Consider the following 21489-nt stretch of genomic DNA (forward strand, 5'->3'; position numbering starts at 1 on the left):
TCATGGAGAGTATCTGACTGGCCCTAGGTCATCCAACAAGCTTCCATGTCAGAATAGGGATTCACTTCTTGGTCTCCTAGTCTGACACTGGGGAAGGTAGTTTGAGTCCTCAAAACAAGTGCTGGGCTGGAATTGGCGGCTTGCGGAGATTGTGGGGGGGAGAAGCGAGGAGCAGGGGGAGAAATTTGCTTTATTTTCCCTTGTGCCTCATTGGGAGCCAAAAAACACGATTTGGAAGCAGGACGCGGCATGCACTTTACACCTCCATGCAGAATTGGTCCAACCAGTGGCTAAGGAACAATTTGAACTAGAAACTTGTCTACTCTGCATACCCTCATGCTACCACTAGTGGAATATTCGTGAAAAAATTTAGTGCCAACTCTTATCATTTAGGTTAGATTTCATGGCATCTTGTGATGATCAAACAAAGGATGCAGTTCTAAGAAAACTTACCTGGGAGTAACCCCATTGGATAAAATGGGACCTATTTCCAGAAAGGCCTGCTTAGGCTTTTCCCTCCCACCCCAAAACAGAGGTTTTTTTCTCCAGCCTTCTTGTATACCAGCTGATTAATGTTGATTTGGTCCACCAGAAAACTCTTAGAAATGTTGTTTTAATTCTCAGCCAGACAGACATTCATTCCAGTGGAAATAATTAGACATGCTCAGTAGCACTATAGAATACAATTGGTAACTTCATCTGTATTTTACACAAGATTATACCAATGGAGCAAACATGCCATCAGACGGGCTGAACTCCGTTGTAGAAAAGCCCTGATTGGCGAAGGCTGCCCAGCTGACAAGCTTGCCTTAATGGGAAAGCCCCTAACTTCTTTCAGCAGAAGCTCCCAGAAGCCCTAACTTCTGTTGGTACAGATTTGTCTCTTGGGGTTTTTTCTCCCTCCTCTGCTGTCTCCAATCCTCTCCCCCCCCCCCTTCAAGAAAACAAAGAAAGAGGCGCCAACTGTGCTTGGCTCCCCCCTCCCCTTCTGAACTCCCCTAACCATGTGCAGAACACTTTTCTGTTTCAATGGGGGGGGGGGAGGAATATCTGAGTTCAAATCGATCTGAATTCAGCAGGATCCACAACGGAATAAACAAAGTAAGTGCAGATTCAACCTTGGTCTGTCATTGCTTGCTTCTGCAGTGTTCAGTTCAGCTCTTCAATTTAGTGCCAGATTTTACTCATTGTTCAGCTGCAGGGGGGAGTGAATGTGTGGGAATTTCAAGGAAGGTTGTGTATCAAGGAAGGTTTTAAAAGTTCTAGTTCATTTCTAGGTATGCATATTCACGTGTATATTAAGCTTAGGGTTAGTTTAGGTATAGTTCAAGTTGGGGATGGGTAAGGTTTTGAGCAGTGGTTCTCAACCTTGGGGTCACCAGGTTGGTGGCTGCTGTGACGGTGGCAGCCAGCAGCAGTTGCGGGTGGTGGCCTGCGGCGGCAGGCGGATGGAGTTGGAGCCATGGCATCAGATTGCTGTGTGCCTGCGTGCGCACCCACATGACCACGCATGCACGGGCGTGGGCTGTCCCCGCCGTAGGGGTCGCAGCATTATGGCAGTTGAGAACCACTGGTTTAGAGAGTCAAGATGTACAGCCCTTTGTTGTGAGCATACACATTCAGATAAAGTCATTAAGGTTTACAATGCAAGCTGTGGCAGTGTTTCTTCAGTCTCCATGAATTGAAAGGGGTGAGTTTAGACTTTGCTCAAGATTGCAGTATATGATACACTCTGTGTCTTCTGTATTGCTTACCTTATCCTCAAGAAGACCCCTTGATCATATTAACTATCACACTATGCAGTTGATCATACGTATTCAAATCAAAGATTAATGAATCATGATTCCATTCAGGAATAAACTTGTGATATATGAGGTTTCTGATTTGAGGGAGTAAAAGGGCAATATCCTCAGGGCCAGCAAATCCATCGATTCCGACACTCCAAACTGCAGTTGCTACATTCATGTCGGTTACATTGTATTCAGGAGGGCGCGTCTTTTCAAAAAAGTAAAAGGGAAAAAATTAAAGAAACAAATAGACTATTAACTCATTTACTTATCAATTCAATTTGTATACTGCACACTCTTGGCAAATCTATCTTGTAACCATTTTAGAAAGCATGTTATAATAATGAAAATCAAGCACGTTGTATGTCAAAGATTCCATTTACTGTTGCCAACCCTGGGCTGGGAAATTCCTGGAGATTTGGGGGTGAAGCCCAGGGCGCGTGACATTTAGGGAGGGACCTCAACCACCCTGAGCCTTCGGGGAAGGTGGTATATAAATGTGAAAAAATAAAAATAAATAAACAGGGCACAAAGCCACAGGGTCCATCCTCTAACACAGCCATTTTTCTCCAGGCGAACTGATCTCCATAGTTTTGGGATATCAAGAGGCCCCGCCTGGAGGTTGGTGACCCCAAAACCACTAAAATGGGGAGGGGGCCGAAAGACACAAAATCCAGTGGCAAGCAAGCATCCAAGGGGAGGGACTCCAGGGTTTGGGAGCACAATTGAAAATCCCCTGCTTTTAGTTTCCTCATGCTTTATCTTTGGAAAAAAGAGGGACCTCATCTCAAGGGATAGGGCACTGTCCTTTGGATATCTTGGCCCCAAGAAGTTCATTGACTTAAAGCTGGTAAAATTGAGTTGGACACAGGAACACATAGGCAGCCAGTTAAGTTATTCAAGCATTGACCAGTTGTGCACCTCCATGATTGTCACAGCCACACTGTGCATCCAGTGAAGTTTCCAGACCAACTTCCAAGGCAGCCCCATGTAATATATGGAGCAATCTAACATGGGTGTGTTCAGTGTATGAATAATGCCGACCAAAACCTGCCTTGCTTGTGAATGGTGCCACATAAAAAAGAGATCTGGGCCTAAATTTGCAGATCCGCATCTCATAGCTGCCAACCTGCTCATTCTGAGGAAGTGGGAACATCTAGGTCAGGTTGGCAGCTTACCCCTGGGTTATATACATGACTAGTATCAAAGCCCATTTTAAAAATGGGCTTTGAAAGGGGCGACAGGCAGGAGGGCGGCTCCCTTTGGCCCACACAGCAGGCTAAAGGGAGTGGAAACCCTCCCCCCGGCGGCAGTGCTGCTGCGGGAGGCTCCCTTTGGCCCAGGAAGCGCTGTTGCCGTGGCAAGAGCACTTCCCGGGCTAAAGGGAGTGGGAAGTTCCCCCTTGATATTCTAAGCATTGTTTTTGTTTTCTGTGGTATTTGTGTTTCCTATGTTTTGAGCTTCATCTAGGAATAAGAAGAAGAAGAAGAAGAGTTGGTTCTTATATGCCGCTTTTCCCGACCCGAAGGAAGCTCAAAGCGGCTTACAGTTGCCTTCCCATTCCTCTCCCCACAACAGACACCGTGTGGGGTGGGTGAGGCTGAGAGAGCCCTGATATCACTGCTCGGTCAGGGCTGTGGCATTAGGAAGGTTGAGAACCACTGGACTAGGTCCTTGGAGCACTGGATTCAAAGTCTAACTCAGAGTTCAGGCCCAGTGCACAGCTTTGAGCAAATTATTCTCTTTCATGCCATAACTACTCCATAGAGCTGTTGTGAGGATAAAGTGAGCAGAACTCCTGAGCTGTGTGAAGGATGAGTGGAATGAAAACCTATGTGGTACTTAGATGTGTAGCAAATTTAGTGCAATTCTTCTGGTTTTGCTCCCCAGTTTAGTCGTATCAAGGGGAAAGGGGGTGGGCCTAATTTTGCTTGTCTGTCCAGCAAACCAAGAAACTGGTGATGTGATTTCAAAGGCTTCTTCTGCTGTTTCATAAGAAAGATGCCACTTTGCTGTTTTTAGGGAAACCCAAAGAACACACACCCCTCAAATACTTTACCATTTTATAACGTTCTAAGTTTCCCTGTGTTCCATAATCATAAGCTTGGAGTTGGCCACTCTTCAGCACCTAGAAAGATTCCAAGATTTTTAACAGTTAAATTCCCATACGGATTCTAAATGAAGAGGCTCATAGTAGTTGTTAGAAAATAAATGGCTGCAACTTTAGCAAGACTCTTGAGAATTTGCAACAAGCAGCTCAAACTAGTCGATATCCTGTTGCTTCATAATATCATAATATCCCTGGAATCTGATCCTAAGCTTAAAGTCTAAGGGAAGTCAACGTAGGAAACCTTCTCTTGGGCATAAAAAATTGGCTAGGAGGAGCCTGAGTAGAACGTATGAATGTGGTGGGTCTAGGGTGAAATCATCCAGACTGAGAATGGCAGATGTTGGAGGAATGCAACTTCTGTGTTCTATCCTTATTTACCTGTGATATGATATTATCGACTAGTTCTAACTGCAAATTCTTAAGAGTCTTATTAAGTTGTAACCCTTTATTTTCTAACAATTGGTATTAAGCTTAGGTTCAGGGAGCCATGCACACGCTAAGTGGAATTCTGCTGACCTAAGCCAGGTAGGTCCCTGAAGCAAAAGTATTCCACCCATCCTGCCCCAAATGGCCAGTGATGGGCCTGGAGGGGGTGGGAAGGGGAGAGGCCTTGAGTGGGCATGTCCACAGCTGTGCTTCCCAACTCCGCCACTTCTGGGGGTTCTGAAGGCCTGAAGAATGTTTCAGGGGTTTCTCAATGGTAAAAAAGTTGAGGAAGATTGCTCCAGATTCAATCCTAAATCTTTGCTGTAATGATTGAAGGGATGATATATGTATGAAGATTTATCTACCTTCATTCAAGTAGAATCAAGTTAACCTATATATATCTAGGATGTGAGGGTTTGGGGTATTTTTGCAAATTCTCTTATGGCAGATCAGTTGATTTTATTCCAAATCACTTACCTGTGACCAGTGCATCAGATTTCGTACTGATGTGGAAGCTAAATACTGAACTTCATATTCATCTACTTGATTCTGAAAGGTACAAAGGATTCTTTTGAATACTTTCAGTTCCAAAAGCTACTGTTTGCTTTTTTATGAATAAACATTTAGATTTCTACATACCGTATTAGGGGTCTTTTGCTTTGATCCAAATAAGTTGTGCATGATATTATAGCAAATTCTTGAATGTGTGAAAAAACTACAAAATCCAGACCTGACAGGAGATACCCTGCTTTGCAACTTAACTTCCTTAGTGCCAAGCATGATCTATAAGATAAGATTCAGAAAGGCACATGCTGTTATCACTGTACAACAACCCAAAAGTTAGTACTCTATCTACTACCATTAATTATTCACAAACACATGAATGTCTTGCACCACGCTGTTTAGAAGAATGTTAGCACCAGCTGAATACAAAGTGACATGAACTTTTATTAGCAATTATTATTTTAATTCTATGCCACCTAGCCTATTTCTTAGATGAAATGAAATGTTTTGTTTAGTCAATGCTAGTTAAATCATTACAATGCTTCAATGGCATCCATTTATTTATCATTTGATGATCTGCAACCCTAGAAACAGGGCCATTCCGCACCAGGATCTATGTGGCAAATTGGTTGCGGGACGAAAAAACGCCATTTTAAATAGTGGAATTCGTCGTTATGCATACCTGGCTTTGTAGTGGAATCCAGTTGCGTTTCTATTGTTTCCCACAGGTTTCCGGTCTCTGCAAAAATCGCTAGCCAGGAAGCGATATTGCCGAGCTTGTCCCGCCCCTGGCCATCAAGCAGCCAATGGGCGGCCGTTATCATGATCCCAAAAAGCCCCTTTCCCTTTAAGGAAGTTTTTTAAACACACACACACACGTTGCAACGAATCTGCGTTGATTCATTGCAACGGAGAGACCCATCTAGGTAGCAGGTGGTGTTTGAGCTGCCGTTTCATCGTTGCCACGCTCCTCCTGAGTGAAACCCCCCCCCCGGCACGGGCGCTAAGTACCAGCAAGAAGGACCGCTAAGGACCAGCAAGAAGGAACTGCATAGTCCCTAATGGCACTTCTAGCATGTTGGTATGTCTGTGCTGATGCCACTTCAACACATGCATAAATAATAGTGGTTGGAGCTATCTTGGCTCTATAAAGACAGAAGAAACCAGCACAAGCTTTGCAGGCCCTTCAAAGGGAAAGAAGAAATTCTGCAACTCAGTCAGGTCAACTTTACCTCCCAGTATAGATATGTACTTCAGTTGGTCAGGATCAAGTCACTGGCATGATTCTGGATAGTACCATGCAAGGCTAAAAGCAATTTTTTCCATACCTGTAAGTTCCATGAATTTTCTTCTCATGCACATTATTCCCATTTTTATGGGTTTTCCATACTTTTTTTGTAGGTTCTGTCCCCAGACTGCTTCTATTTTTTCCATGATTCCCACACACATTTTAATGCATTTGGTTTCCCTTCAGTTTTCTTTTTTTTTTTTCTGGTTCTTTTGCGACCACTTTAGCCCCAACTTTTTTCTGTGGTCCAGTTCTGAGTCACTTTTTTCCTTGAGCATAATGTTTGACTCTTTTGTGTTTTGTCCACCCCTTCCACTGCCCCAAAGATGAGTAGTTTCATTTTTAAGTCATTAACATATAAATATATCAATATACCTTGGTAATGATAGGGTAAGCAGGTTCTCTAAATTCCACGTTTTAATTCTTAAGTAAGTCTTTGTCTTCTCTCTTGCAGAGATATGCCTTTTTATGTTTCCACAAGAGAAGGGAATAAGGGAAGAAGGGAATTTCATTTTAAAAAAATGAAATATGGGTTTTCCTTTCACATGGCAGCCATTTCCCCTAGCCCTGTCACCACAAAAACAATCTCTCCCTCCCCTCCTCCAAGCACTGAGAAGTTTTCTGTTTTTCTCGGGGGAAATTGGCACTAGAATATCATATCAATGTACTGTTGTAACAAAAGGTGTCTCTGGTTCTGCGAATTCTCAGTTGATAATTCACAGAACCTGAGACACCTCATGTTGTATCAGGGAAAAGGGGTGGGGATAGGGGGTGGCTGCTAATGGAGGACTGGGGCAGAGAAACTGCTGGGAAAGCTACCAATGGAAGTCCCCTTGCCATTGCCCTTTATCAGCATCAACACCAGCTCCAGGGAAGCCACACAATCCTGTTACCATGTAGAAGACAACTCAGGGTAGACAGCATGGACCAGTGACCTGACTGGCAGCTTGATATGGTTCTAAATCCTTCCCAGTGATCACAGAACTAGCATGCAGTTTCATTTTTACACCACGCCACTAAGACAAAGGAGGTACATACCTTGTAAAGGAACTCAGGGAGTGTGAAAAGCTCTCTTAATGGAGATATGGTATGTTTTACTGAAACCACAGGAGCTAAGGCAAAGTTTATCTTGATCTTTCTAGCCAAATCAGGCATAGTGGAAAAAGCTATAAAACCTGAGGGGAGAACCAAAAAGGCAGAGAAATATTTTTTACAGGTTATAGCTGAAAATAATTCTAAAATGTACACGTGACTTCAGACTTTTAAGTTCAAGTGACAATAATTTGTGCCTTCTTACAATTACTGCAATACAAAACTCAAGGTAATGTTCAAAGACAGAGTCCCAAGGGTAGGCATGACCCAGGTAAATTCAGCATTGTTTAGGTCTGCTTGAATTCAATGGAAAAGTTAACATAATGATTAAATTTCTCCCACTGAAATTAATGTGACTAAGAAGTACCTCACTGTGTGCTCTGAGTCCTTTGTCACCAATCATCAGACCATTTGCAAACCAAAAGGGTGTACAGCATAAATTTATGCAAACACTCTATACTTAGACACTTTCTTGTAGGATCACCAACGACCTGGAGGGAAAAGATGTGCTGAACCTTTATTTGAGGTTTAAAGTATGGAATGGGCCGTTGAAGCTTGCCTTGAAATGGATATTAAGCATCTATTCAAGGACATTTCTTCTTCTCCACGCTATTGGCATCTCCAACTTTCTGTCTCATGGCATACCACCAGAATCCTTCCAAAAGTGAATTGAAGACAACTGTGCCGCCATGTTGGTCTGAAGCTCAGGACAAAGTTTGTGACCCATGGCACCTTTAAGACAAACAAAGTTTTATTCAAGGTATACTTCATTGGTCTTAAAGGTGCCACTGGACTCAAAACTCTGTTCTAGTGTACAGATTAGTTTAATTTACAATAAATGCATGATAGCTCCGTGGATCCCACCACCCCCTTGGCGAGCTTGCATTTTCCCTATCCAGACACAGAATTTACAACCAGCAACTTTAGAAACTAGCCCAAAGGTTTTAAATTCATACAGAAGACTGTAGATGGGAGTGAAGAAAATTCTTCCCACACAGTTGATGCAATACCAATATCCTAACAAGAGCACTAATAAGGTGATGAGTTGGTGATAAACGATATTATTACAATCTTCTCTAAATGATCATATAGTTACTGGGAAATTGGCTTCAGTTCTATATTGGAGATGCAGACCTGATCTCTCTTTCTTCCCTGTATTAAGAAATGCTGCTTGCTATGTGACCTTTCACCTACAGTAGAATAAAGAACAGCTAGAATATAGGAAAGCTAAAAAAAATTGCGAAAAGCAGCCTGCAGATAGCCCTGGCATATTTAGACTAAGATTCTGGGTCGCTTTAACTTTACATTCTTGATGGAATGATGTTTGGTACAGGCTGGCACCAGAGGTAGAAAGTTGTTCAGGAATATGCTCTGTTTAGTATTAGCGTAAAGGATGAATGCTGACCTGGTGATCCTGCCATTTCAGAGGTATGAGATCAGGGCTCCGGGACTAGCCTGGAGACTTTGGGGGGAAGACCAAAGTGGACCTGGAGATGACTCTGAAGGAGTGGCATTATTGCATTGGTCTAGGTTTCTAAGCCAACAGATGTATAAAATTCTATGCAACTCTCTGTTCTTGGCACAGGTTTTCGTGACATGAGTTCCCTGTGACTGTCTTATTGTTGCAGAAGCTAAAAAAAAAAAAATTAAAGGGTTTTCCAGTCTGACGTGTTTTGGGGTAACTCATGCTAGGCAAAGGACGCTGTTTGGTCCCAGGGCGAACAAAGTGAAGATCAGTCCAGTCCCCAAATGGATATAAATGCTTCTTTTGGTCTGACTTTGTCATGATGCCCTCCATCCTCTTTCGCTCTTCTTGCCCCCACCCCTTGCAAATCTTTTCTTGTTTTCATAAGCCTGATGGTAGACATCTCTTATTTGATGAGAATCATTTGGGCAGAAATACCCCTCAAAAGCCTCTTGTGGCGCAGAGTGGTAAGGCAGCCATCTGACAACTTTGCCCATGAGGCTGGGAGTTCAATCCTAGCAGCCGGCTCAAGGTTGACTCAGCCTTCCATCCTTCCGAGGTCGGTAAAATGAGTACCCAGATTGCTGGGGGGTAAATGGTAATGACTGGGGAAGGCACTGGCAAACCACCCCGTATTGAGTCTGCCAAGAAAACGCTAGAGGGCGTCACCCCAAGGGTCAGACATGACTCGGTGCTTGCACAGGGGATACCTTTACCTTTACCCCTCAAAATGGGGCATAGGAAGTGCATTGGAACCGCAAAGCCTTGATAGGAAACTTGATACAATACAATTAACATCTTATACCTGATATAAAAGCTACCCATATCTATGAAGTACCTATTGGGGCTCTACTCAGAAGTGAAGGGAACTCATTTTGGGATATCACATTTGACAGTAGCCCCCAGTTGAGTGTAAGAAGTAGTCCACACCTCCATGTAATTCCCTCGGAATAAAAGATGATAATCCAATTTAACTTTCAAAACAGTTTCGTTCGGGTACTGCAGCCTCGCCAGCTTACCTATAGTGCTTCCTTGCGAATGGCCAACATAAAACAATTGCTGCTGTTCAGTTTTCTGCAGGATAAAATCTATAGTTGCTGGAAGATCATATCGAGCCATCTGATCAAAGCTGTGAACAGACAGACCATTTGTTTAGGCAGGGTGTGTGCCAAATCTATTTGAACACTGAGATTTGTAGCCCGATTTCATTAAATGAAATAAGATGAGCCATTCAGTGATTCTGCAAACAGCTGCTATGGGGAGGCTCCATATGGATGGGGTGGTGGGACCAGAAATAGTGGAGGTTAAATTTTGTCCTCCTTATACAACATTTGCTAGAATAGAAATTACATAAAAATTACATAAAAGCCTTCAAAGATTATTGCATCAAGATGGAAACAAGAACATATATCTGAAGCGGCCTCATGGTTGGAGAGGATGAAAGACCTTGCAGTTATGGTGAAACTGACCAACTTGGTAAACAGAAGGCCACCAGAAGAATTCATTGACCACTGGGTTTTTTTCCCCTAGAATTTGTGGATTAATGAAACTATGTATATTTTATTAGGCTCTGTCTTGGTAGTCGGAGTTTTCAACAGATAACATTTTGAATATGACTTCAGAAATTAATTAATTTATTTATCAAACATATCACCCTGCATCCAAGCTTTGCTTTCCGTCAGTGAAAGAGTGCTTCCATCAGCATTGGGGAGTGGGGTTGCCAAGCCTGGCAACCATCAGAAGGTTGAGGGCAGGAATGTGGCGGTGGTAGTAGGGGCTGTCCTGGACATAGTAACAGCACTTCCAGCAAAAATAGGAAGTTACTATGCATCGCTCTAGAAATTACTAGAAACTCTGGTAAAACCAAAGAGTTCCCAGCAGTTCCTAGAGCTACTCTAGTAAAAAATGCAGCACAGCACACAGGGTATTTTCTGTTTCTCCCGCTGCTACTTGGAGCGGCAGCAGTCGATGGGGGTTGAGGGGTGGGAATTCCTTGCTTCTATTAAGAGCTTGGCCCATTCTGCACACATTGGATAATGCACTTTCAGTGCACTCTCCAGCTGCAAAAGTTTATTGAAAGTGCATTACCTAACACGTGTGGAATGTCTACTTGACAACCCTGGAGGGAAAGCTTTTTTGTGCTGATTTCTCCTTCCAAACACTGTGGACGCACACATACACACACACATACACAGACACCACATATTGCCCAGTGCTATTCATGGTAGTTTTCAGACCAACTTGAGATCAGCAATCTGCAAGTTACAGGAAGCTGCAGCAACAAAAGGGTGGCATGAGTGTCCTGTAACTCTCTCTGGCCACTTGCACTGCTTTGGAAGCCAGCCACTCTGCTTCACAACCCTATTTCTCTTTATTAGCTATGTCAGGCCTGATTTCAATGTGACATCAAATAGGTAAGTATCCTAGGTTTTCAACACCTGATTCCAACTTGCAGTGGCAATGCAGCCTGAGTTGGCATCGCTAAGACTGCTTGTGTAATGGCTAAGAGGACGCTGAATCTTTACTGGACACACTTCATAGGGGATTCCTTCTTGCCTGTCAATTTCACATTGAAATCAGGGCCCATTGTATGGACCCAGAAATAATGTTCAGGTACCATACTCCGTGTTTTATTTACTCTCTATATAAAATGGATTTAGGGAACTACATGCATAATTCAGGTGTCCAGTTCAATTCACTACCAATACAGCCAAAGGTACCCCCTAAAACTATCCTGGAACACGTACCCCAGTATGCATACAACTCTGAGATTACAACTCCTGTGGTTATTGCTTTTTCCAGTAATAATTTCCTTTTCTTTTTCTTCAGCAGGTCATTCTTTAAAATAGCTAACTATTCCACATGGGTTTGAAAAATAATGTTTCTAGAATCCCTTTAGAAAACAACCTACCTGAATGCCCAGAAATTCTCATCTTCAGTTGAAAGGGACACATGATTTTTAGCCCACTGGGTCCCCCTGCTGTTTCCTAGCCAAACATCACAGCCATTATCTGCTAGGACAAAGCCTAGGCTATCCTTAGGACTAATGCCGATCCAATTAGAAGCTTCTCCAAGCATGCCATGTTGCAGAAAGACAGCAGGCTTCAAACCTGAAAGGCAAATTGAGAGATTATGTTGTGCAACAAAGATTCTTCACATCAAATCCAGTGTATTTTGCCAAGAAATTCAGTGGTAGGGGTAAAACCTTCCCATATATGGCAGAGTGAATTATTGTATAATACAAGGTCATACTTGTGCTTGCATTCTCTTTTCTCCCATGTGGAATTCTGAAAATACTAAGAATATAGCCATCTTGTGTTACAACATCATGCTCCTCACAGGGGTATCCATGATAGAGGATCAGTTCTTTCTGCAGAGAAAAAAAATACTCCGAATGTAACTGGGAAAATGTAGACAAACTCCTTGTCTTTATACGACCCCAATGCTTTCCCAAAATTCTTGGAATCGACAAGGCAGTATCTACTATGCTTGAAACACACAGCAGTGTACTAAGACCTGAAATTCAGCAGCCGATTAATACCTCTCCGAATCCATCATGGGGTCATTTTAACTGCCTATATCATGGGGACACATCTTTCCTCCTGAGAGAAACTTAGGAGGAAGGCTCAGCATTCTGAGAATTTCATCCCAATACAGAAAAAAAGAATTGCACCCGGAAACATCAATCAATAAACTTTAATTCCAATATTAAAGAATTCAGAAAGCTGAAAAATAACAAAATGACCCAAAACTTTCTCTACCACTGTCAGCCCCCCCCCCCCCCCAGTTACCTGACAAAGTTCTAGAATGCTGAATGGTTCCCAACACACATTTTCACAGAATTCCACAAGCAGACTTCCATTTCAGAAGCATTTTCATTCTTCTCTGTGCTACTTACAGTACTAGTAAGAATTTTCGACATGTTTTTTCCATCTTGATGAAATCCTTGAGCATCCATAGTGGCATGCAGGCAGCACATTGCAAATAAAACCAGCAGCATCTTCAATTGTCCTAGAACAAGGTATTCATATAATATTATTACGCAAATCAGTGTTTAGGGGCTGCCTTTTTCACATGAAGGGGCACATACAGAAAAGAGGCCAATGTACAAAGGCTACACCTAGCAACATACTTCCATGAGGGATATCACCCAAAAGCTGTCCCATAATATGTTTTCCTAATCCATGAAAAACACTCTACATTTTAAAGCGACATATGGCATTATCTTGCCTTTTCATCATTAACCAAAAGAAGGAACAAAAATTAAAGGGATTAACTCGCAATAAGAAGCTTACTTCAAAGATGTATCACTCATCATATAATTTCTCATCTATCAATGATACAAGTGTAGGAAAGCTCTTTACCAATAATTTCTGTGAGATAACCTGAATCTCTTAGTCAAAGAATGCAACAACAAACATGAGACTCATTAGCACCTCCCAAAAGCAGGCGGCAACTGTATTAATTACAAATCTCCCAAAAGCTATTTTCCCAGTTTATTAAAACCCAAACCAAGTGTCCATGTAGTTACCAAAACCAAGAGGTCCTGTCACAGTATGACCAAAGTTCCACTCGGAGTGCTCAGTTCTGCCCCAGATACTCAGGAAATGTTGACTCAGTTCAGCCTTGCTTCCAGTCTTTGAAATGAAGAGTTCAAGAGGCAAAGAGTTCAGAGCCCACCCCATCTCCAGTTTGTGCTTCCTTCTGTACAAATAAGCTGTGCACACTAATCAGAACACTCAGAAAAGTAGAAGCTGTTCCATGATTTAGTTGCTGAATGGGATATTTTATTTATTTATTTAGAAGATTTATATGCCGCCCTCCTTTGTGACTCAGAGTGGTTTACAAAGAGTATAAATTGTGTGATACAATGCACCATAGTATGATAGCAGTGTTATTAATGCGGTATTATCAACACATGATATAACATAGGTAACGTTTATTCAAAGAATATTTAATCACAGCAACATTACAGTTGCAGCCCCATAAAATGAGTGTATCTGGATGCGGTGCTGGGGGGGGGGGGGGTTGACAGCCCAATAGATGTGTTATTGGCCTCAACCAAATGCCTGGCAGAAAAGCTCCATTTTGCAGGCCCTGCAGAACTGTGGTAACTCTGACAGGGCCTGGGTTTCTTCTGGGAGCTCATTCCACCAGGTAGACCACCAGGACAGAAAACTATCCAGCTTTAGTTGAAACCAAGCGTGCTTCTTTGGGGCCAGGGGTGGTGTTAGCTGGGCACAGTGCTCTTTGGGGGGGCATAGGCAGAGAGGAGGTCTCTCATTTACACTGGACCCAAACCATGTATGGCCTTAAAGGTGATTACCAGGACCTTAAGCTTGAACTGGTATTCAACTGGTGGCCATAGCAGCTGTTGAAATATGGGCTGGATGCAGGCCCTCCAAGGTGTTCCCGTGAGAACCCTGGCTGCTGCATTCTGGACTAGCTATAGTTTTTATAGAAAAAAACACATCAGAATGTGACTACAAGAATAATTCCTAGTAAGGGTGATTCTGCACTCTTTGTTTTTTCCATTGTGGATTCTGCTGAGTTCAGATCAATTTGAACTCGGGTCTTCCCCCACCCCTCAATCGGGAAAAAAAGGGTTCTGCACTTGATTGGGGAAACTCAAAGCGGGGAGGGGAGCCAAGCGCAGTAGGAGTTTCTTTCTTTTCTTGAACGAGGTGGGGGAGAAAGGACTGGAGACAGCAGAGGAGGGAGAAATAAATCCAAGAGGCAAATCTCTGCTGAGAGAAGTTAGGGCTTCGGGAGCGCAGTCACTTTAATACAGGGAGAGAAGCCTTCCAACCAGGAACCAGGAAGTCTTTGAACTGACGCCCTGGCCAATCACGGAAGACTGCTTTGCTACAAGGCACGGAGAAGGCAGTTAATTCACAAAAAGCAGAAATCTACACACTTACTGATGGCAATTTTTTCAAATATCGAGGCTTATATCCTGGATATCACGGGGGAAAGGTAGGGTTGCTCCAGATCAATCATGCAGAGGGAAAATATATACTGCCCAAAATCAAAATGGAAATTGAATTCATGGGTTCCTTCATGGTCAAAAGGTTGAGATAGGCAGGTTTAGAGTATACTTGCGACCCTGTTTGCAAATTAAATTGAGCAACTCCTTCATAACTGCTGCCACAAGTACCATTTATACCTTCCATTCCCTTGTTTACAGTTAATTATATGTGTTATATTGGCATGCTCACCCATTAGGGTAACTGTAGTCAATGTGCTGTGTAAACCAGCAGTCCATCTGTCTGTCCATGCTTGCTTTTTAGCCTGTCTCTTTTGAATGACTTGAGGCAGGTTACATCAGCCATAAAACCCAGTAAAAACCCCTACCCCATAAAACACAAAACTCCAGCAACAAGATGGCTAAAAACTGTCCCTCTATCCACAGCCAATCCCTGAGGGAGGTCGCAAGCCGGGGGGGGGGGTGAGGGGGCTAGATTTTGGTCCTGGCCTCAACCAGAGAGACCCGGCAGAAGAGCTCAGTTTTACAAGTTCTGCGGAACTCTGACAGCTCTGTCAGCACCCTCCAGGGCCCATTCTGCACACACAGGATAATGCACTTTCAATGTGCTTTGTCAGCTGGATTTTCCTGTGCAGAACAGGAAAATCTACTTCAAAAGTGCATTGAAAGTGAATTATCTATTGTGTGCAGAATAGGCCCAGGTCAGAGCCAGGACCAAAAAGGCCATGACCCAGGTCAAGGCCAGGCATATTTCTATGAGGTCAGGGAAGTGTGGAGATGGAATAACCAGAGTGGCTGGAGTAACCATGCCATTCCTGTTAGAGTCAATGGGGCTAAATTTAACATCTAATGGTTTGTGGATTTTATTTGATGGGATGTCCAATTCAACCAAGAGGTTTAGTTAAACCTGACTGGGAAAAGGCAGATCTTAAAACTGACAAATAAAATAAGGCATTCTCCTGCTTAGTAAATGGATAAAAGAGTCCAACTATACACATTTTTGCTGGCATAAATGGTGCACACTCACAGCCATTAAAGCCAGGGACAGTGCTGCCCCAGGCTCTTCAAAACTGAGTGAGGAAGAGTACTTTTGGTAGGGCTGCTGATTGCTCAGTCAATGGAGAGGGCAGTTTGGAAGTGTTCTAAGGGCTCTCTGCCTCTGCCATGGAGGCATTGGCTACATGCTGCTGATTCCCCAGCCCCCCTTCTGGGAGGCAACATGGATCAAGGAGGAATTTCAGGGTCCTTATGGCGGATCTTTGAGGAGACCATTTTTTTCTTTTTCCCTTCATGTTGTTCTCAGGAGGTGGTATAAAAAGGCCTGGTCCTTGGACTGGTAAGACCGTAACTAGTCATAATTTGGGAGGGTTTTTTCATTATAGATAGAGCAAATTGGTGAGCACCCTCATGCATCTTAACATGAAGGCCTATCCGCACGATAGAAATCATTCATCATACGTCTGGATGGAGTGGGAAGAGCAAACTCACCTTTTTGCTGTCTGTGTGGCATATTAAGGGTAGGGCAAGAGTCTTGGCTCCCACTGGCACATTTCACATGCAGGCAAGGTCAAACAAAGCTTTGGAAGCAGAATGAAGTTGCCCAAATGCACCCAACTAGAACATGCCTAACAGATAGGAAAGTTCATATAGGATCAGGATGTCCACTGTTATCCAAGGCTAGCTCTAGTAGTTCCTTCTGAATAAATAAATATTCAGGTCAAAGTACTCACATATCTTGAGTACTGCATCAGGAAGTCACACAAACATTGCTGATAGAGCTTTGGCAGCTTTCACAGTAACTACAGGAGCTAAGGCAAAATATACCATGATTCTATCCAGAAGAACACATCAAGTCAATTATATATCAGCTGTGTCATATCTTGATTATACCTAGAAAAACATATCAAATATGAGAGAGAAGAAAAAGAGCAAATAAATGGACTGGAATTTCGAAAAAAAGGAAATGACATTTCTTATGGGAAAGTATCTTAACCATTGGCCCTTAGGTAAAGGTAAAGGTATCCCCTGTGCAAGCACCGAGTCATGTCTGACCCTTGGGGTGATGCCCTCTAGCGTTTTCATGGCAGACTCAATACGGGGTGGTTTGCCAGTGCCTTCCCCAGTCATGACCGTTTACCCCCCAGCAAGCTGGGTACTCATTTTACCGACCTCGGAAGGATGGAAGGCTGAGTCAACCTTGAGCCGGCTGCTGGGATTGAACTCCCAGCCTCATGGGCAGAGCTTTCAGACGGCTGCCTTACCACTCTGCGCCACAAGAGGCCCTAATTGGCCCTTAAATAAAATTAAAAGGGCCATGTAGGTAGCCCTGTCCGGACCAGGACAGCACCGTGTTCAGGTGGTGTCCGGGTCAGCGGCCCAGTCCGGAATGGCCTGGCCCCTGGAGTGCCCGCCTCCAGGAGCCGGCTGTGCCACCCGGACACCATGTGGGAGGAGACCACACGCCTGGGTAAGTCGCACTCTCGCCGGGTGGGAGGGGGCCAGGGATGGCTTCCCTGCGGGCTCACCGGGTGGGAGGGAGCCGGCTTCTGAGGCCACGGCACCGCTGGGGGGGAGGAGGCCACAGATCGCTTCAGACACGCTTGGCGCGCCATGGGAGAAGCGGCTCGGCTGGGGTGCCCTTTTGAAGCCTGTTCTTACGAATGGGCTTTGAAGCTAGTTATTAATAAAATGTGGTTTTTAAAAACTTTTAACACAATGTGCATGCAGTTTTGAAATAATGAAACTGCTGAAACACCAGTTTTAAAGTACTCCTGAAAGTTTCACTTGATGTAACAATAAGATTTCTAAAGATATACCCTCCATACATGTCAAAAGAGACATCTGTCCCCAAAATGTGTCTCTATACATTTTAAAATACAATTTATTTTGAAAGCAAAGATGTTTCATACTAGTCTGGAATGACATCTAAGTTCGGTAAATCTTTCTAGCTCTTTACAACATTTTGCTCCCGACCATCCTTCAAGGAGCTCAAGGCAGCTGACTCTTTCCTCAGCTTATTCCCACAACAACCCTGTAAAGCAGTATTGGCTGAAAGGCAGTGAGCCGTACAAGGTCACTCACTGAGTTTTAGGGCTAAAAACTGAAGTGGGCATTTGAATCTGGGTCTCTCCGGTCTTAGTCCAGATCCGTGGCAGGGCCCGCAATGGGGAAGTTGGCCTGGGTCCTAGGTATGAAAAGCGCCTGACAACAGTGCATTCATTCCCATCGTAAGAACACTTTCGTAGAAATAAGTCCCACTGAATAAACCTGAGTCAGATTCTGTTTAGGATAGCACTGTTTCTGTTCATCTTTGAAATAACTAGATCATTTCCTCCCAAGTTTGTAAGTCTGGTATGTGGAAATGTAACCTTCAGCAGGATTTCAGAACACCAGAATGATGGAGTCAAATAGCAGCAAGCGATACTGAATCACACACACACACATGCACACCCCAATCCCAGTGATCTGAGATTCAAAATCCAATAAAAATGGAAGGTCCCCATTGGCTGCAGGGGTGTTCCATGTTCCGAGTCCAATCATATTTTGAATGTTTCTAAATTTTCTAAAATTTAATCACTAATAATCTGCTGTATTAATTATGATGTCAAAGTTGCACTATAAACTAGTAGCAAGGAAACTTATTTAAAGCAGACACACCCATCTGTAAAGTTGTGAGGCTGTAAACATACTATTCCTTATGAACGAGCAATACAGTGCAAATGCTGTTACCCAGTCTTCTGTAGAATAAAATTGATAGATGCTGGATGGTCAAATTCAACATGATTCTACCTGTAAAGAAAATATTATTTGTTAGCTGGATATATAAAACCCTAAAGCATGTGCTCCAGATGTAACACAGCAGTTCCAGTTTCCTTGTTTAAATACATTGTACTATGTCAACTTTTTGAAAATTTTGATTCATTTTCATTGACTTTTATTGAAACTTCATTTGGCTTCTATCGAAATTCTTCAGATGTTCTGCCCAAAGAGCTGCTCTGCGAAATGGGTATTTCCTTAGTCACGTTCTCTCTCCCCCATTGAGGCTGAAACCAAAGCAGAAATTCTATTTAGGCCTATTTATTTGTAAATAAATAAATATACATATGCATATACAAATATTGGATTTGTAGGCCGCCCTTCTCTTATAACAGTCTTGGGACGGCTGACAACAGACAGAAAATCCATACATATATATTTAAAACAGTAAAACCATAATAAAAACTAGTTTGTATTAAAAGAAAGATGCTCCGATTATCCCACTAAACATAGTTACCAAAATGAGTTTAGGGTCCAGATATCCGGACTCCAGTGGTGGTGGTGGGAGAGGTCTGTATCGATGTTCCAGGGCACAGTATCACCCTCAACCATATGCCTAATATTACCCGTTACAAATCAAAAGGTGAAGAGATTAGTTCTGCAAAAGAGTAGTAAGAGCTGCTTTATGCTGGTCATCACCCAGAGGTCTGTAGTGGCATAGAAATAAGATACATGGCATGAGTACAGATAACCTGTATAATTGACCATACAGCAGAATGAATCCCAGGCAAGGAAATGAGGCTAGATAATTGTAGAAGCAGAGATTTGGTTGTTAATTTCAACATAGTTAATTTCAACATGTTAATTTCAAGTATATTGCATAAACTTTTCACCTTCTCTCTATGAACTATAGAGAGATTAGAAGAGTCACAAATTGGGATCAAGATTGCAGGGAGAAATATCAACAACTTCAGATATGCAGATGATACCACTCTAATGGAACTAATGGAAGAGGAACTAAAGAGCCTGTTGATGCGGATGAAGGAAGAGAGTGCAAAAGTTGGCTTGAAACTCAACATCAAGAAAACAAATATCCTGGCATCCGGCCCTCTCCATTCCTGGCAAATAGATGGGGAAGAAATGGAGGTAGTGACAGGTTTTATTTTCCTGGGCTCCAAGTTCACTGCAGATGGGGACTGCAGCAAAGAAATTAAAAGACGCTTGCTCCTGGGGAGGAAAGCTATGGCAAATCTAGACAGCATCCTAAAAAGCAGAGACATCACCCTGCCAACAAAGGTGCGTTTAGTCAAGGCTATGGTATTCCCAGTTGCAATGTATGGCTGTGAAAGTTGGACCATAAAGCTAAGCGTCAAAGAACTGAGGCTTTTGAACTCTGGTGCTGGAGAAGACTCTTGCGAGTCCCTTGGACTGCAAGGCAAACAAACTGGTCAGTCCTAGAGGAGATCAGCCCTGACTGCTCCTTAGAAGGCCAGATCCTGAAGATGAAACTCAAATACTTTGGCCACCTCATGAGAAGGAAGGACTCCCTGGAGAAGAGCCTAATGCTGGGAGCGATTGAGGGCAAAAGAAGAATGGGACGACAGAGAATGAGGTGGCTGGATGGAGTCACTAAAGCAGTAGGTGCAAACTTAAATGAACTCCGGGGAATGGTAGAGGACAGGAAGGCCTGGAGGATCATTGTCCATGGGGTCGCAATAGGTCGGACACGACTTTGCACCTTACAACAACAACTATGAACTAACGAAGGCCTCGGCACCGGGCTGCGGCTCCCTCTCTCCGCCCCCCCCCTCGCAGCGAGAAACTTCCCAAACCGCAAGCAAAGCGGCCGCCAAAGTGGCCAAATAGCTTGCAGCCCGGCAAGCTTCTTTCTGCGGGAGGGGGAGGGGAGAGGGAAGCGTGGCCGCCGGCATGCCGGCGGTGCAAACGCGCATGCACGGCAGGTCCATGCATGCACGTTTGTGCCCAGTGGGGCTGCAAACACGTGTGTGCAGCAGTTTCGCGCATGCACGGACCTGCCCCGGATGAAGTTTGCAGCCCCACCAAGAGTGCAAACGCGCATGTGCGGCAGGTCTGCACATGCGTGTTTGCGCAGGGGCTGCCGCGCATGCACAGCGCCCAGACCGCCCTCCCCCCCCACCGGTCCGCAACCCGAAAAATGTTGCGGACCACTGTCCTATAGGACGTGTATAAGATCTGTTGATCTCTTCCAGCAGCAGATGAGGGGATAAGACATGCAAAAAGAAGGCAGACAAAGGTGAGATAGCAAAAAGGTGAGGAGGGCTGGGGGGGGGGAGCGCTTTGCCATTCCGCGGGTGTGACACTATTTTTACTAATGTGCAGAAATTCCCCAGGTTAAAAGCTTTCAGATTTTCACATTCATATCACTCAACCTGCTGTGCAGTACAATGCATAACATACCATAAAGAGCAGACTATGCCATGATTTAACTTCCTTCATTTGCTGAAAGTACTATGGTGCTGCTTGAGGTGCTAGAGGTTATTTAAAGACCAATGCTCCCCTCTGCTGGCTACTCTTAAAACAAAGTATAAACTTCATGTTACTGAAGGAGAGTTACGTGCAACCATAATGTGTCAATTGTGGTCACTGCGTACATTTTGTTCAACATCACTCACCTTTCCCCCAGAAACTGTATCTTTCGCAACTTTTCCACCCTGTAGTTCCACAAAGTTCTGAAAGAAAAAGCAACTTCAAGTTAAATCTCCATGCAGAGTAAATTTTCTCTGAGTATTTTCAGATATCGCCCAGCTCTTCAACCACTTTTCTTTCTCAGAGTAGTTTCCCCCCCCCCATTTGGATGATGTTTATGTGTTCTAAACATTTAAAAACTGCCTCCCCACACACAAAAACATCCCTACTTTAAACCAGAATTTAGAAATGCATATACACAATATTTACACAATTCCATAAAACATATAAACACAAACTAGGGGGGAAGGCCAACAATTGTTAGTGGAAGAATGCCAAGCAGAACAAAAAAATTCAGCAACTGGTGAAGGACAATGATAGACAGTGGTAAGATGAATCTCCTAGGGG

General features: G+C 43.5%; 1 protein-coding gene and 1 long non-coding RNA gene across 3 annotated transcripts; both read right to left on the minus strand.

The window, feature by feature from the left end:
• Positions 1-732: 732 nt before the first annotated feature.
• Positions 733-13330, minus strand: LOC143842665 (lipase member M-like). Its single transcript, XM_077347872.1, has 10 exons — positions 13204-13330; positions 12571-12683; positions 11925-12042; positions 11584-11782; positions 9692-9801; positions 7154-7290; positions 4963-5106; positions 4801-4872; positions 3847-3915; positions 733-1995 (listed from the first exon to the last, which is right to left on the minus strand). The coding sequence occupies exons 2-10, from the start codon at positions 12670-12672 to the stop codon at positions 1762-1764; spliced, it is 1185 nt and encodes a 394-aa protein (XP_077203987.1). The 5' UTR covers positions 12673-12683; positions 13204-13330; the 3' UTR covers positions 733-1761.
• A 3094-nt stretch (positions 13331-16424) lies between these two features.
• LOC143842666 (uncharacterized) lies at positions 16425-21126 on the minus strand. 2 transcript variants are annotated; one of them, XR_013233265.1, is made up of 3 exons: positions 21069-21126; positions 18388-18701; positions 16425-16548 (listed from the first exon to the last, which is right to left on the minus strand). It is a non-coding gene; the product is annotated as an uncharacterized LOC143842666 (long non-coding RNA). The 2 variants fall into 2 exon arrangements; XR_013233264.1 differs by lacking the exon at positions 21069-21126 and having other exon boundaries at positions 18388-18447; positions 18591-18622.
• Between the last annotated feature and the right edge of the window lie 363 nt (positions 21127-21489).

Source organism: Paroedura picta, chromosome 8 (genome assembly GCF_049243985.1).
Source record: "Paroedura picta isolate Pp20150507F chromosome 8, Ppicta_v3.0, whole genome shotgun sequence".
NCBI lineage: Eukaryota > Metazoa > Chordata > Lepidosauria > Squamata > Gekkonidae > Paroedura > Paroedura picta.

Excerpts from the sequence above, each read along its gene's own strand:
- LOC143842665 (XM_077347872.1), bottom strand. The coding sequence starts at position 12,672 with ATGCTGCTGGTTTTATTTGCAATGTGCTGCCTGCATGCCACTATGGAT. Across the intron at positions 9,802-11,583 it reads GAGAATTTCTGGGCATTCAG|CTTTGATCAGATGGCTCGAT; the intron begins GTAGGTTGTTTT and ends GTCTGTTCACAG. Across the intron at positions 5,107-7,153 it reads TCCCTGAGTTCCTTTACAAG|ATCATGCTTGGCACTAAGGA; the intron begins GTATGTACCTCC and ends CTTATCTTATAG.